The sequence below is a fragment of the Drosophila innubila genome (genome assembly GCF_004354385.1).
Source record: "Drosophila innubila isolate TH190305 chromosome 2L unlocalized genomic scaffold, UK_Dinn_1.0 4_B_2L, whole genome shotgun sequence".
Taxonomy (NCBI): Eukaryota; Metazoa; Arthropoda; class Insecta; order Diptera; family Drosophilidae; genus Drosophila; species Drosophila innubila.
In genome coordinates, this window is record NW_022995372.1 from 11042624 (window position 1) to 11060539 (window position 17916).

At 35.1% G+C, this 17916-nt stretch overlaps 2 protein-coding genes across 3 annotated transcripts in view; both read right to left on the minus strand.

The window, feature by feature from the left end:
• Window positions 1–4536, minus strand: part of LOC117782395 (nesprin-1) — a 120936-nt gene extending 116400 nt beyond the window's left edge. Inside the window, exons 1-2 of the mRNA XM_034619506.1 lie at window positions 4496–4536; window positions 1438–2385 (exon numbers count right to left, since the gene is read on the minus strand). Of these exons, the coding sequence (XP_034475397.1) occupies window positions 1438–2245 (808 nt within the window). The 5' untranslated portion in view covers window positions 2246–2385; window positions 4496–4536. The remainder of the gene's footprint in view (window positions 1–1437; window positions 2386–4495) is intronic.
• Window positions 4537–5794: 1258 nt separating this feature from the next.
• Window positions 5795–17755, minus strand: LOC117781769. Of its 2 annotated transcripts, none has more exons than XM_034618594.1 (2): window positions 17615–17755; window positions 5795–7270 (listed from the first exon to the last, which is right to left on the minus strand). In XM_034618594.1, the coding sequence occupies exon 2, from the start codon at window positions 7176–7178 to the stop codon at window positions 7008–7010; it is 171 nt and encodes a 56-aa protein (XP_034474485.1). In that variant the 5' UTR covers window positions 7179–7270; window positions 17615–17755; the 3' UTR covers window positions 5795–7007. The 2 variants fall into 2 exon arrangements, with proteins under 2 accessions (XP_034474485.1, XP_034474484.1); XM_034618593.1 differs by lacking the exon at window positions 17615–17755 and adding an exon at window positions 12175–12192.
• Window positions 17756–17916: the final 161 nt, after the last annotated feature.

Here is a 17916-nt window from a genome sequence, read left to right on the forward strand (position 1 = left end):
ACAGCAAGCCGGTGCAACGTATTCTTAATAAGGAAATTGGTAAAAATAGGAAAGAAATGCAACCACTTATGACCTTGGATAAGGAGCTTTGTCCAATGACATCTGATGCCGAGACCGAGGAGGAGGCAGATTCCAATGAATTGGAAAATGTGTACATGGTATCCATAAACCCATTACCGCAACAACAATGTGCCAGAAAGCATAAACTAATGGAAAATAATGAAGCCAATAAGAGTATCAAATTGATGAAGTCGAAACTGCCTCCGAAAGGTCAGAAGATCATCTATTATGATACCTGGCATGTCATCAAGCCCAAGACCTGGCCAAGTGAGACACGTCAGCAACATCCATGCCTTGACTTCCCTTTGGTTAAATTGGCAAATGCGTTAACATGCATGAAACTGCCCTCAAGCAAATGGAGCAGCAAGGTGACATTGTACAAGGTATTACCAGCAGTCTTGAAACGTCACACTCTAACCATATTCTCTGGAGATCTGAAGATACACAATATACCCGAAAGGGATCGTGAGAAGTATCAGCCATCCTGTGTAATCCTTCGTCGCGAAAACACATCTATTCAGAACCAAACCAAATGCTTTGTGCCTTTTGATCGGATCATCATCTTCAAGAATCAGCACATTTTCATTAACTTTGAGGGCAAGCTTGTCCAATTGAATGGTGCCCCCGATACGGTCACCTGTCTAAAGGATGTAGCGATGCTTTTAGATATCATCGATAGTATTTCGTTGTCGAATCCTATGATTGAAATTGTAAAGCCCAAGTAAACGAAACTCAAAACTAAACTGCAATTTAAATAGTCTTACAAATTTTTTCTATTATACTTTGGAAGTAGAATAAGTTTAATTTAATGAAGATCCACTATCCTGCAATATAATGAATCTACAAAGAGATCTACATAATAGACTTTAATAGCTTATTTGATTTCTATCCAGTCTTTTTTAGACACAACTCTGACAAGGAAAAATGTACAACAAAGCAAAGAATTGACTCTAAAATTGCATTTATAATTAGGTTAGGTTAGGAAAAAAATATTATCATTCAAAGATTTGATAAGAATCCCAATGATAGAGGTTCAATTTGCTACATACCGTTAATCAAGTAATTCTTTTAACACAAAAAAATATTTACACATTTTATAAATTTATTATGACTATGCCCTTGGTTCTAAGGACAATTTTAAAAATATTACATCCAACGGGCTTAACCATGTTTAAAAATAAATATTAATTTAAAATTATTAAAAATAAATATGTGAAAATTTTCTTAGTCAAAACAATTACTTGATTAACTCCTTATACAGTTGAAACACTTATAAATACTACGTGTCTGGAATAGGGAAGCGTAAAACCACGACATAAACTTTTTTTTAATAAGATTCAAATATTAATTATTATACAATTATTTAATATCACTCACCTTGCAACTGCAATATCGTCATTTGATATTCAGCGAGTTTCTCATCGATGTAATCTTGCGATTGGTTCGCAATAATTTCGGCAGTCGATGGTCCAAATTCCTCTTCATCATCGTAGATGACATAGGACTTGGGCTGCGGTGGCTCTAACGGCACGCCAACAAAATCAATCTGATCCTGTGCGTATTGTTGTCTCGGTTGTGGTGGCAGTGGTGGTGCGCCCGTTTGGCGCAAATATTGTGGTGGCGGTGCCGGTTGAGGATATTGTGGATGGTGTTGATGTTGCTGCTGATGCGACAACGGAGTCTGTCGGTTGCTGTAGGTGAAATCCGAACTTGGCGTTTGGCAGACAATCGGCGATGGCGTTGGCGACAGTTGAAACGAGCTCGTTGGCTGAGCTCCATATGAGTTCTGATGCAATGGCGCTGGACGATATTGACGCGGTGCTCCCGATGATGCTCCACCGCCATATGAGTATCCTTGATCAAAGTGCTGCTGCTGTGGCGGCTGATAAGGAGCCGGCGATTGATTACCACCTGGCCATTGTGGACGCGGATGCGGCATATTGTTGTTAATATTATTGTTGCCAAGGCTCGGACGCTGCCCACGCAATTGCGGTGCCGGTGACATGGCATGGCCAAAGCTACGTGGTCCGGATATTATTGGCGGTGGACTGGGCGCTGTTGTCCACGGCGATGGGGGACGGTACAGAAATGATGAGGGCGACGGAGAGGCGGGATTTGGTGCACGTGGATTCCAGCCACGTGGCCCATTGCCAAATGGCGGCAACGGCGGTTGCTGCCCGGACATTTTTCACAGCCTTTTAGCAGATGGTTATTCTTCCACAGGTTTTTTTTTTACAGATATTATTTTCGAATCTATTTACTTATGATTTGCAAAACAGAACAAACGCTTCGTTTAACGATGGCACTTCAATTTAACATATTACACTGCGAGTACAAAGAGACATTAAAGCACTTAAATATGATCTCTATATAAGTTGTCTAGCCTTGTATAATGTGGTCTAAACATCAATCACAATTTGCTCATTATTAGCCAACGATCCACCTGAACAACCAACCCAATTATGTCAAACACAAATAAATCATGACCTATTCTAAAGAATGAGTCCGCAGTCTGCTCAAATTGTTGTATTGAAAGACTCTTAACGCATCAATTCTGTGCTATTTTCAAACGGAAGTGGGCTAAATGTTTATTCGACTTTTTCTCGCACTCGACTTTTGCTTTAGTTTTTTCGATATTTTTCTATTTTTTTTCCCACTTTTTTCAACTTTTAAAATTGGCGCTGACGCCATTCGGCAACATTTTGTAGCGAAGTGATGTTTTCAAGTTTGCCAATTTTATCATTTATTTTAGGTGTCACATATAATATTTAGAGAAAAAAAATGAAGCACATAATTTACAAACCATATTAATATTAATGTCGAGCAAATATTAGATTCGAAACATACATAGAAGACTCTGACTAGTTATGCGGATTAGAGCTGCCTGTCAGTAATTTGAAGGTCTCTATCTGCAGACGCACCTAAGTATGATATATAACTTAGAGAGTGCTCTATACAAGGACACAACAAAGTCTGATATCATTCATAAACATAGCGTAAGAAATGAGTAAAAGTTGAAATACTCGAAAACTTTCGTCTGAGCTAATGACTTTCACAAAACAATATATTTCAATTTATTTTCAAGTGAATACAGAGAATACTAGTAAAATATATATATATATTAACATAAAAAGCTTAAGAAATAAGCAAAAGTTAAAATACAATTTCAATTGCTAGAAAACTTTCGGCTAAGTTAATGACTTTCACAACAAATTCTATTTTAAATGCATTTCAAGTGAATAGACTACCCAAAACTGTTATATATGATTTATATGAAAGTGAAATTACCCCAAACATGAAAAAAATAACTCAATCTATTTCATAATGTGAGCAAATACCAAAATATAGTAAGCATTCGATATAGAAAACTAATGAAAGAGCTGACACTTCATCAAATTGTCAAACATTTATTTCGAAAACATTTTTGCTGACATATTATGACAACCTTGGAAATTTATGCAGAACTGTTTTTTAAGTATACTTTATTATAGCATATATTTTCAAATTCGAAATTAATATCAACTCATTTTACTCTTAGGGCCGGTCTCCTTAAATCTTATCAGTACGATATTTTCAAATTTGAAATTAACTTCTATACATTTTACGTCAAATCATATTTTTGATATAGTTATTAAACCCCTTAACTGGACATTGAAACAACGTTTTTTAAAGAGTTTTTCAACCCCTTTTCTAGACATTGAAAAATTTGACCTTAATGATGTTTTAAAAATATTCAAACTTTTTTAAAAACATTTAATTTTAAGTGTAGACACTTAAACAATTACTACTGTAGCAATTTCGCAATAATTTCCTTTTTATTTTGGGTATTTTACTTTCGTCATCTGTTTTCAATATGCACTAAATTTTCTTTTAATGTCCAGTTGAAAATGAAAATTTGCACAGTGTAGGCGTGTTATAGATCAGTCCACAAACGTATTTGTGGATATGTATGTATGTATATATGTTCATATGTGTTGTACATGGCACATGTGTCCCGGCACCCGCTGAGGAAAAACCATGCAGACTTTTCACTTTTGTGGCGTTGGTTGTGCTTTCGAATTATTCAAAAATAGAAATGAACTCAGTTCGTTAAACTTTTGGTCGGAAAAATCATGCTGTGATGCTACTACACTGCACTCTGGCAGCAGCAGCATGATTCGATTTTTCTTTTACTTTTCCCCTTCTTGACTAATGCTTGCGGCCCATTCTTAATTGCCATCAATTTTATTGGTGTTTAATTATAATTGCTTGAAGTGCACTCGAATATAGTAACACATGATTTCAAATAATTTTCAAGTGGAAAACGTGTTTTTTTTCCACGTTTTTCTTTTTTCTCATTCTTTGTTTCTTTTGGCTCACTCAAAAACAATGCTGTGATTATGTAATCCGTTCTGAATGCGTGTTCATTGGTGGAAAATTGAGTAATTAAACCAACCGTTATTTGATTTATATCGGAAAAACACACACAACACGAAAATTTTCGATAATGGTTTTAATTTATAACAATTCCAAATTCTATTTCAATTTCTATATAATCACTTTTATATACATATAGACGGATATATATATATATATGTGGATATATATATAGAAAGAATGAAAACTGTGCTGTGAAAAACTTTCGATATTGTTGAGGAAAAACCGAGAACAACACTCGACGAGCACGAAACACTAACTGAATCAGGAGCCAAATTGCTGTGACTATTGCGGGCTGATCTTGAGGCAAATTGGAATTGGGGGAAATATGAAGGAAAAAGTCTCGACACGAAATTATCTTCGGCAATGCCGATGGCGATGCTGACGCCAACGCCGACGCCGAACTTTTCAATTAGTATCTCGCACTTGATGTTGACGCTCTCTTCCTTGCCGGCAAATTCGAGTTTTAGGGCGCATGCTCCAAGGGAAGATTTAAAATTTTCTCTTGCTTTTGTTTACACATCGTTTTCTAAACAGAACGACTGTGCAAGACAACAGGCCGATTAAGTTGGCGCCAATTACAAATGTGCAGACAATATGGTGAACTAAAGTAACGATGTCTCAATCCTGGCAATTAAAGAATACAGTTGAAATGGTTAATTCATTTATAAAATCATAATTATAAAGTATATCCGTTTTACAACAAGTTGAATTCTGCAATAAGGTGTTTTTCAAAGACAAACGCAATAAATATAACTCACCGCATGGTTGCATGTGGCCTTAGATATATCGATATTTAAAATTTTATCGTTTTATATCAATCCGATTAATGTTGTTGAAAAACACATTATAAGAAATGTAATATGGTTATAAAAGTCAGTAACCTACTTACAAATTTGTTGTAAATATATTGACTGAAAATTAAATTATAGCTGCCATAAACAACACTCTAGTCTCTGGCAATATAATAACAGAGCCATGTGAGTATAACAGTATGTCGATAACAGTCACAGTTGAAAGCTCATTGCCGGTGTAATATAAATTGACTAGAGAGATGAAAATAAATATATAAAATGGCCAAAAAAAACTTTAGAGCTTTTGTAAATCGCTAAGAGAAGAGACAATTGTTTCCTTTTCTTTTTAAAGTCAATTCTGTTAAGTGAGAAGCAGCTATGCCAATCAGCTTTTGTCAGCCATTAGCGTTTATGGCACATAAAACAAAACACGCCATCTATAGTTAAAAATTGACTTCTGACAGGCGTGAACGTTAATTTTAAACTTCAATATAACGTAAGATAGAAAAAAAACACAATTTGTATTTTATTTGCATTGAACACACAACATGCTTAAGGACTTTATTTATTTATCGATATCGATTTATTGCATTGTATTTCATTTTGTCAACATTTACTAATGTTTTGCATTGTTTTTCATTTATTTTGTTTGGTTTTTTGCCAGTGGTAGTTGTTGTTGTTCTTTGTATGTTTATTACATTGCTTACTAACTAATTATTAATTTAAAATTAGTTTCAAATTGTATGATATTTGTTCTTGTCATTTTACTGTCAATTGCTTCATTGAGGTTTTGTAGAATTAAAATGTTTTCTATTACATTTGTTTAAACAATATGCCAGTTTCTGATATCTGTTCTTTGCGCTAATTATGTAATATATATATATTTTTTCTTGATTGGCAACATCTTTGGGTTAAATGCGATTTACAATTACTGGGGGGAAAATAAGTATGTGTGGGTGTAAATGTGTGTCTAAAGTTTTCGGTAAGCGCATTTTGCTTGCATCGATTTCGGATCTGTAAATACTGCTCTACTTGTATACATATATTTTGAAAATATTATTATTATTGTTAGTAATGCATTTTAGCTGATTAGCATTTTAGTTAATTTTTAACATTTCGCCATGAATTAACATTTCTGTTTATTTATTTGTTTGTGACATGCAAAAACAGTTTTGTAAATTACAAAAATATATTTCGTTTATGTTGTGGTTTAATATTGTGTTTGCTGCTGTTTTGGATATTTTGGTTGTTGTTATTCAACTTAAGCACTAATCCCGAAAAAACAACGCAATAATACACACACATACATACGTGTTCATATATGATTACTTATTTTTTTCTTATTACAATACAAAAGGTACGAAAGGCGCGACAAATTTCGCACAGATTCCGGCAAGGAATTCTGGCGAAATGTACACTAAAAATTGACTTAATTGTGAAAGATATAAAGAAAATCAAAGTGAACTGATTAATTTGATAATGAAATTCCAATTCTTAAGCTCTACATTGCAGAATCTATAAGGTGATTATTGTTTCTTGTATCGATTTATTTAATAATTTTCTTTAGTTTTGTTGTTTATCATAATAGGAAAACTTGAATCGAAAGCGGCAACTAGCACGAGTATCTTTTACTTTATCTGATTTATTCATTATTTTTAATGCATTTCCATTATCTTTATTGGGTTAGGGGGTTGGCCTCTTAAGAGCTAGAGAATAATTGGGAGAATTCTCGGTTCTCTACTCGGCCCGACAGAGCAGCGAGGCAAAGCGAAAGAGTCGCATCCAGCTGAAGAGCTTCGATTCAATGAGATTCTCCTCCGCCGTCGACGTGGTCATCGAGACACGTGACGAATTGGAGGATTTACTACTGCGCTTCTGCTGCATGATCCTTGGCGAGCTCATCTTCATAATTGAGTAAGTCGTCTTGACGGCTGTCTGGGCGCACGCCTCAACAAGGCGTGGCAACGGGGGCACAAGCGTGAGAAAGGAGAGCGCACGAGCTGCAAAAAGAGAGAGAAAGAGGGAAAGTGAGATAAGAATGGGAGTACACGGAGGAAAACAATTTGAAATTTAACCATTTAAACTTAAATCCAGTTATTTTTAGCTTTTTTCTCTCTGTTTTAACTATCGAACCTTTTTATATTATATGCTATGGCTTAAGTTTTAAATCAAATACAAATTATATTTAGCTTGAATAAGTTTAGATAATATACGAGGGTGTCACAAAAATCTCCTTTAACCAAATTTCCCTTGAAAACCAAATTGAAGTAGTCAATTGACTGAAGGATTAAAACCGTAATTAATCTCTGCTTCGGGAATTTAACTAGCGTTTTGACAGTGATTTTTCTGAGACATCCGCAATAATCGTAATTTCTAAGTGTTAGTAGGAATTCTTAATTAAATATGAAGATGAATTGACTTTAATATTTTTACCGAATATGTAATTAATCAATAAGCATTGGTATAACTGTAAGTTTTGTTTACTTTTAAAATATATAAACCATTTAATTTACTATGGAATTTTAAATTAAAGATAATTTGCTTTTGATTTTACTATATTCATATTAACTTTGTTGTTTAAGAATTTTTTAAGCTAAATTAAATTGTTTTATAGATGATTTCAATGTGAATTCTGGAAATTCGAAAGCAATACTCAAGAATTTAAAATATTCTCTTATCAGCTTTAGTCAAATGATGTACTCCAAGTGGCCTGTCAAGAGCTGCTTGGTTGAGTGGTTGTTTCGAGTGTAGGGGTAGCTGGAGTAGGGGTAGCGAAAGGAAGACAGCTATATGGAGCGTGACATTTGAACGGCTGTCGGCAGTTGCCACAAACCTCCAACTTACAACAACGAGAGATCGATGAAAATGCTGACAGTGTACGCAAAACTTTGTTAATGCTTTATTGGCTACGCCCTTCCCACTTTCCGCTTCCCCCAGCCAATCTGCCCCATGTCACAAGTCAAATTCCATCAAACTGACGACGACCTTGTCCGTTACCCCTTCTACCCCTCCTACACCAGTTGTGCTCAAGTTTTCATTGCCCATCCAAATCCATCTAATGCTAGCCAGAAAAAAGCGGTTCAATGGCAAACTTAACGGTTCGTTACATAGACTCTTACACACTCATACACACACAGACACACGCTTGCCTAACTGTGTGCAAGAGAATGTATCTATGTGTGTGCTTGTGTGTCTTGCAGATACAAATGTAAGCTTAGTTAAATGAAATCCTGTTCGACAACGTTCGACGTCATTTGCAATTATGTAATGCAATCGTCAAACACAGCACACACATAACCACCCCCCACACCCTAACCAGCCTCTCCCCGCCCCTCAGCGCTATCCCCTCGCCTCTTTTCGGCCCACGCCTCTGTCGCGTCTCGCACAGCAGCAAATTAATTTCAATTCTCATTTCAGCTTTACAATCTCAGCGCTTATTTGTTGTTGTTTTGAAAAACGTCGACAAACTGACAACAACAGCAACAACAACTTACATATATGTGTCATACAACAATAATAAGAACGACAACAACAAGCACAAGAAACGCAACAGCTGAATGTGCAGAGACCACGCGACAACGTTTTATTTATGTACAAGTATTTTTTTAGCTAGTCAAAAGAAAAAAAAAATAGTTTTTTTTGTCTGTAAGCACATACATTTAAACATTTATATTTATTAAAAAATACTCTTCCAGTGAGTAATGAGAAAATCTCTTAACTTATTTTGAAGCTTACATATTAAAAATATCAATTTTTATTGAAAGATCAAAATATAATATCTTATTGTATAGAAACAATCGCATACAAAATTATTAGCTTTATTGTTGTAACTCATATTTTTCCAAATTAAATTCTTCATTTTGAAAATTTCCCGAAAAAAAAACGAACACAATCTTGGTAAAAATATGTTTATATCAAAATATTCAATTTAATTAATAATATTTGTTTGGTTATTATATATTAATTTGATTAAAAGACTTTTTCCAACTATTGTATATACGAGGATTAAACTGTCTTTACACTTAAATAAATTGTTAGAACAGTTTTGTTAAATAATTAGCAAGTTTCATTATGAAAAACGTATTTTTCTACTATGTGTATGTATATACCAACAAAATGTAAAGTAAAATCGAAAAGTTATAACACTAGTAGAGTAGAGTAAATCTTCGGCTACCTATAGATACCCGTTTTATGTTCTTTTTTATCAAAGTTATTAATAATATAGCGGTATATATGCCAACACATTATGGAAAAAAAAACACTGAGAGCACTCAGAAAAAATTGAGTAAAGAAATTGTGGCCTTGTAACTAAGATTTTTGTTTTCGTATTCATATATAAAAATATATCAAGAGCAAAGTCAATGCTGAAAGCGCATGCACAAGTCGTTGTAGGCTATAAAATAAAATACAATTCATTTGAATTCACTTGAAATATTTCTTGGTCGTTGCGCTGCAACGATTTGCATTCGTTTTCTTCTGCTGGCATTAGATATTTGGAAAATGGAAATGGAAAAGTGGGAATTTTTGTTGGTTTCGTGTTGCGCTTTAATCTTTTGATGCGAGTTATGCAGCTGCAGCTGCTGCTGCTGCTGCTACCCACGCTATCCACGCCATCCTCCCCGGCTGCTGACGTCGAAACTTTCGGGTTGACACTTTGTCGGCGCTGTGGCAAACAAATGATTAAACTTCTTTTTTTGCTGGGCCAGCCAAGCGGGGGCGAGCAGCATTTGTTTTATTGCATTGCCTTTAGCAGCGGGGCGTATACGTGATGTTTTTATTACCGTTAAATTAAAAAGAGCCAACGTTGAAAATGAAGATGAAGATGAAGATGTGCAGATACTTAACACTTAACGCACCCTGGGGACATGACACGGCGCCAGTCTGTTCTGAAATTTATGAGCAGCATTGTCTCAAATTCCAATAACCATCAATGATTAGGCATCCACAGGCAGAGTCTAATTTGTGGTGCCTATGGAGATACATATATACATATGTACATATATTTATATAACCTCTGGCATCTACATAGGTGTTGTTGTTGTTGCTGTTGTTGCTGTTGTCAGCGTGTCATATGGGAATGGCTCACATTGACCCACTTGGCAGTCGGCAGTCAGGCAATATGCAGTTTGAACCTGTGCCAAACTCAATTATCAATTTGCGCTTTTCATTCTTGCATATATTTCATTTCATCAGCCTCTTTCTCTCTATGTCTATTTCATTTATTTGCAATTGCCAGCGGCGTGCACTGAATTCAATTGACACTCGTTGTCAAGAGAGCGAGAGAGCGAGAGAGTGTGTGAGGTGGACTGAGAGCTAACGGGTTGACGTGATCCTAGGGGCAAACTAGAGTCATGATACATATATACCTACAAATGTATAGATTTATTTGTATGTATTTATGTTTGTATCTGATGGTCTATCTGTTCCAATTGCATTTCAAACGCGGCTGCTCTTATCAAAAGCGTGCCAGTTGAGCGCGTCTCTGATAGTCATAACCTAACACTCTCTCTCTCTCTCTCTCTCTCTCTCTCTCTTTCTCTTTTTAGCTCTGTCTCTCTCACCAGCTTCACGCTGTGTTGACATCCGTCTTGGTGTGGCTTCCATATCACATGTCAAAAGCTCGTTGCTACAGATTTCATCTTGTAACTGATCAAGACATAGACAACAGCTGCTTGACACACATACACATTTGCTTTTTATGTACAGCTATGGTCATATGAATAGCACATATTTGATGTGTTGAAATAAGTAATAAAAGCAACAATTTGATAGTTAATTAAATTGGCAGTATATTAACTTTAAAAGTTTCAAAAATATTTTGAATCTCTTTTGGGAGTTTAAATAAAAAAAATAAATAAAAAGTAAAAAAAATGTTTTTTTGGCATAATAAAAAATAAATAATGCTCAGAAGCTACTACTTAGTTTAGTATCAGATATATAATAGGAAGCAATATATGAGGAAACAATCTTTAATTTCGTAAAATAACATGAAATTTTATAATCAAATAATTAATCAAGGGACGCACTGCAATTTATTTTAAAGCTTTGAAAAGTAATATCAAAAGTTTCTTTAAACTACAAAAAGAATAATTTCTATTTTTATGGCCATAGTTGTATCAAGTTGATACTATCCATATGTCTATTTAATTGTGTCGCACGCTATGGGCAAACATCTGCCAAATCTGTTGAACTTGAACGCCTTGACAAAAGCTTTTCCAGCCCTCCCACCTCCTCTTCCTAGCCTCGCTGATCAAGCAAAACTCAAAGTGATCAACTTTGTTGTTTGGGCGCGACATGAGCTCACCAATGACATCAGAGTGAGACGCCAAAGTGTCGACAATGCTGACGACCAGTTTCCAGTTCAACTTGAATTGGCAGCTTATAAATATTTACAGTTTACAGCGATAATCACACTGCACGGGACTTAACAATAAAGATACATATTCAACTTTAAGTAGCTACAAGATGCGCTGGGCGGGAAAGCCAGCATTAATATTCAAAGCAGTGCCAATTTCAATATGTTTCTATTGTTGTTGCAACTGTAAATGACGACGGTGTCTGCGAAAAGTCGCACAACAGCTGCAAACAACAAACTAAAAAGAAAAAAATATAGAAAAAAATTACAAAAAACGTATCCGACAGATGCGCCGCATTGTTTTGGCCCAGAATTGCATTGAAGCAGCGCAGCACAGGGCTACAAACCAGAAGGTAGCAAGTGCCCTAAAGGGGCAGTAACCCTGCCCCTCCCCTTCTCCCTTCCCCTAAAGGGGCAGTAACCCTGCCCCTCCCCTTCTCCCTTCCTCACTGCACATCTTCACTACCTTCGGCCCACGAAAGCAACAGTTGTAACAGTCTAGTTAACTTTGTACGTATAAATGAACGAATGTATCTGCAAGTTACTTACAATACTGTGTAGCTGTATATTGTTGTCTTTCTCTCTCTCTTCTTGTTGTTGTTCGCTTTATGTTGCTGTTGTTGTTGTTGTTGTCGTCGTTGACTGACTGACTTTCGAAACGTGTTGTCATGTAAATTAACCGAAAAATGCTATGTACATAGCTGTAGATATCTTTCAGATAGATAGAGCAAACAGAAAGAACACCGCCTGCCTGAGAAATACAAACATAATGAGCAGACTGGCGACAGACAACAGACAATGCACTGCTCTGCAAGCTACGACATGGAAAAACCCACCAGTAACTATTAAAGCCAAGTCTGAATTTGAACTAAAGCAATTTTAAGAAGTTTAATGACTCTGAAGTTGAATATCTTCTATAAGTAGAGATATTTACTACATTTTTAGTACCGGAACTGAAACCGTAACAAACTTTCAACTGTCATAACATGATCAAAACTGACCCGATTTTCAATCGGAATCCTATTTTGATCATGATTCGGTCTCTTAATTCATACTACATTCAAATTTTGTTCAATTTTATTTTTTGACAATCATAGCCATGGTTCCACGTTAATGGTAAGGGTCCCACCTTTAAAATTTTGAAAATTCAAAATTTGAAATCTCAACTTTTTACTTTTAATCAACTCCTTATATCGTAAGAAGTATATAACACCACTATTAACTTGATTCTGAGGCCTTTCATTTTCTTGTAAAAAATCATGTCAAAATTAAGAAATATTTTAACTTGTAACGTTGTTAGGTCAAAGGTGTGACCAACTTCGAACTATCATAACTTTGGCAAAACTGTACCGAATCTCAAGCGGAATGTCATTTTGATCATGGTTTGTCGTCTACTGATACTGATACCGATACCGAAAGAAGAGAACCTAGAACCTTTTACCGAAATAGTAGTTTCCGAACGTACCGGAACCGAAACCGTAACCATTATTGGTTTCGGTTTGATTCATTGATTATAATGTTATGGATTCGTAATTTGTAAACTTAAAAATTATTTAAATAGGTTCTACAATATATATTTCAACTAAAAGTAGTTAATAAATTAATTATGTATAGTATCAATTTAAAACGGATAGGAACAAGCAGTAAAAAGTTTATATATCTATGTATGATGATAACACAAAATAACAAATGTTATCTTTTGATCAGAAAGAAACAGGCTGAGAGCTGTAAAAATATTTAGAAACAAATAAAATATATTTGAAAAGATTTACTAGACGGAAAAGCCATACTCAGTAGCTTAAACATTTATGAACAAAGAATCGCATCAACATCATATTTTACTTGTATTTCTATAATAATTTGTTACCCTTTAAAAACTGTGAATGCCCCCAAAAGAATGCGAATTAGAATCCGCTGACCGTTTGTATATTTATGTTAATCGATAGAAGAGCCCAGACAAAGAAACAGCCATTTAGATATATATAGATATAGTATTTACAGCCACATCCCAGAGCCATTACTTGGTCGACGTTGTCCATTTCCTGCTTTGTAAATATTACGCATACGCCGCGTGAAAAATACAAATGCAAATATTTAATCATTATTGCGCATAAAATGAACGCACAACCAAGTCAGAAACAGCTACAACAATAAACAAAAATAATGAAGAAGGAAAATCAATAAAGAAAAAATAAAAAGCTAATAGAAAAAGCTGAAAAGAAAACCTGAAGTTCAAAGTTGGCCACAAGAAATTGCGACGGCCTCGCGGCTCATTAGCTGATAGACCCCCAATCGTTTGGTGGTCACTCGTTAACGGACAGTCTGAAGTATGTGGAAAGGGGACAGCAGGTCAAGATGATTACATAATGATGGGAAACTGTTTATGGTGCGGCTGATAAGAAGTGTTGCTGGAGCAGCGCAACTAATGGCCTTCATTAAAGGCATTTTGTAAACAATTTTTAGCATAATTTAAAACTCGCTCAGCGGCGACGAAAACAAATGTGCCTTAAATTAATTTACTTAAAAGCCAGCGAATCAAACCGAAACGAATATCGGTTCCAATAGCAGTATCGGCAAGTAACGGTAGAAAAAATTGATTTTTAAAAATTTTAAAAACTCTATAATGCTTGAAAATCGGTACAGCTTTGACTAAGTTTTGAAAGTGACCTAGCAACTTTACAAGACAAAACATATATTAACTTGACAAAATTTTAGCATATATCGTATTCAAATTTACTATTGCAAGTATTTTATCGAGATAAACATAACTAAAATCTTATGTTATTTTTTAATATAAATATTTTTTAAAAAAATGTACCGAAAAAATCGAAATTGAAATCAAAGTGAGTGGGAAAAGCGAACAGTTGAAGCTATCAAGTTGTCATTTCTCAAGTGTTTTCTTTGAGAGAGAACAAGAGAGGCAGCGACTGTAAACAGAGATGACTTTTGAGTTTGTTGTGCCTTAGACCACACACAATCTCACACGCACACACACTCACACACACACATGCACACCTGAGCCACACCTTCGAAACTGACCCAAGCACATTTGCATATTTGATCAACTCTCAGCTCTATATGCCCTTTTCACGCTTGACCTTTGTGCCGACCTGTGCTTCAACTGAAACGCAAATCATCATCGATTAACGATTAACGATAAATGATTATCTCATTCGTCACGCCAGCAGAATTTGAAGACGCGCCCAGCGAATGTCTGCAACGTAATTTAAATTGTAAAGCGAGAGAATTTCGTTTATTTCCATTGTCTTTTCATTTCCAACATCATCGCTGGGTGGTAAAATATACATTTAAACAAAATGCTAGCACTCCAACCACCATCACATCTGTTTGTTTCTTTAGCTTAATCTGTAAATTTTGCACACATAATTTATGCGTTTCATTAATACCCATCTTCATCTTCAACACATTTATGCGGGTGTACATACGGCTCAAAAGGATTTTTCGGTTTCTTAGAGTTGGGTCGGGTTTCGGTTGCAGCTTCATGTGCTCCAGCTGCTGCTGGTGTCAGTCATTTGTTTTAAGCTAATCGTAATCAGTCAATTGTATGCCAGAGCATTTGTAACAACGCAAACTAAGTGAATAAGACTTACATAATTAGTTTTCCCTATAGAACTGTTGAGTGATTGCTCCTTAAACTTTCTTACCCCTTTCACTACTGATAGATACTGATAAAACTCCTTCTTTAACTGATGTGTTCATTATGCAAACGTTATGAAATTTTTAAATTAAAACGCTGACAATCTAAATAAATAATTAGCCAATCAATAGTTGTGTCAAATCTAAATTCACTTTACAGGCTACAAAGATTTCAATTTTGTAAAGTGTATAAACTGCATTTCCTTACAAATCCTACTATTTTCCCTCCCTTAAATTGAGGCTCACAAAATTTACAACTCATTAAGTGCAGCATGAAAACAGACACATTAGAAATATCAAAGGAAATTCTTTTTAAGCAATATACTTGTAATTTCTGAATTTTCCACACATTAGAAATATCAAAGGAAATTATTTTTAAGCAATATACTTTAAATTTCTGAATTTTCTACTGTGCCTTTATAAGTCCTATTTAACACTGTAAATCTTTTTGAAAGGTCTGAAGTGGCGAGATTAAGAAAATTTCAAATTAAACTAGGTGGTTTTAAAGAATTCTCAAATCTGTTTTAAAGTTTGTTTTTTTTCTCCATATCTCACAGCTATTACATTCCCCAATGCATCCTTAAACCAAAACAATAATAATAAGATAATAATGTTTGGGAATACAGAAACTGCGTCTTATCGGCCACGCCCCCTGTACCGCCCCCGCAACACATCAAGCGCAGCGATATAATCAGCTTAATGTTGCTCTTTTGGGTTTCTCTCTTCGTGTTTTATTGGACCTATTTGGGACATAAATATTGATTTCCTCGGGTCCCCATTCTGGAAATGTAACCGAAGGCGATAACACAACGATAAGCATGAGTATTCGTTTGAGTATTGGTATGATTGTATTTCGGGTACTCGATGTGCACATATTTCGGAAATAGTTTGAAGCCAAGTGCATTTAACGACATGATAAAAAGTGCGGAACACATGAATGATTGGGCAATGTGGTCAAAGTTGAAGTTGACCCAAATACGAGCATAGCTGGCTAAGCATATAGTGGTATATATCTATCAAAAGTTTTTTTTATGTATTTTCATATATACTGGTTTCGACTTGAGTGTGCAAATAACGTTCAATTAAATGTTAAATGCCAATAAATTGAATTCAATGTGAGTGATGCGATCCGAGTGAATGTCAGCACACATTCATGAGTATGAGTGAGTGTGAGTGTGCTAGCTCACTTAATTAATAATAATTATGCACTTTTAGTGCTGGCGTACAAAACAAATTAATAACTAAATGATAACCACAGCTCTGGCAAATGTTTTGCGGCATATCTGCAAAATTAATGGATGCTCTGGAGCGATGGGCGTGCCACAAAGAGGCCACAATTCTCATTGGCCTACATACATAAATACATATAGTACAATACATACTTGCACACATTCATAACAAACAATGGAGCACAACATAACAAGCACAACAAAAATAAAGCCTTTTAGCCAAATAAAATTAAAGTGGAAGGACTCTTGTGTCCTGACTCCCAGTGAGGCAGAGATTGTATGAGATTAAATTAAGATTCTGTTAGGAGCTCTTATGAAAGTTTTGATTGTGCATAATTCAAAAGGTTCTCAGATGAATCATTCATAAAAGAGATTTCTGAAAATTATTCTTGTATAAACTTCTTTTATTTTATTTTTTTTAACAAAGAGCAGTTGAGCAACAAATTTATTGCATTTACGATAATATTATTAAATTTAAGATGTTAAATTAAGAATTATTTTAAATATTGAAAAGATATAAACTGTTGTTGAGTTAAGGGGTTTCACAAAGTTTTTCATTGATTCAACATTCGGTTGAAATATACATTCATTCATTTTGATTGCACAAATCCTTTAAAGAAAAACTTTCATCCTTTAAACGACTTCTAAAATCAGGCTAATACTACAAATACTATAAAAACTCTGTAAGCCACAGTGTCAAAAATTTACCCATAACGCTAACGTTTAACTGGAAATGGAAAAAGCTGCTCTTTGGTACAATTTATATTAGAATTAAGGAAGGAAATGCGGGTGAATTTCAAATAGGGTCATAAAAAGAAATAAAAAACGAGCTCAGATTTACGGTCGAGTGAAACGCAAAATATAAAGTTGGCTTTATTACGTAAATTGCGTGGCACTCAAACACACACACACATTTGGACATAGTACGAAAAAAAGACTAGCATTTGGTTTTACGATTTCAAGGACATGCGCCACCCAAGGACATGTAAATGGAGTGACGCCTTCTAGCATTAGGTTGACACCGCATTACACAACACTCGTATCAATGAGTCTACGAGTACTGATGAATTAATGACGTTATAGAGCACTGTACACTGACTTACCGTAAAGATCGAGTTGGCAGCGACTTTTTAGACGCTACGTTTGAAGTGGGCTTGTAAGTAGGCCTTTGACAGATGTCACCTAATTTTCAGTCAATATGTAATAAGAAATCAGTGAGAGTAGAATAGTAGCTAGCTTTCGACTTTACTGCTGCTAAACAAATTTTTCGTTCAGTTAAACCAAATCGTTGACCAATATTTTTATTGTTTTTCCTAATTTACACGACGCGTATTTACTCGCAAACAACAACGAACTGTTTGGGAATTAGCAGCAGGGGCCACAGAAATTTACAGCGAACGAGAGA

What these genes read in the sequence shown, in the direction of transcription:
- LOC117781769 (XM_034618594.1), bottom strand. Translation starts at nt 7,178, where the DNA reads ATGAAGATGAGCTCGCCAAGGATCATGCAGCAGAAGCGCAGTAGTAAA.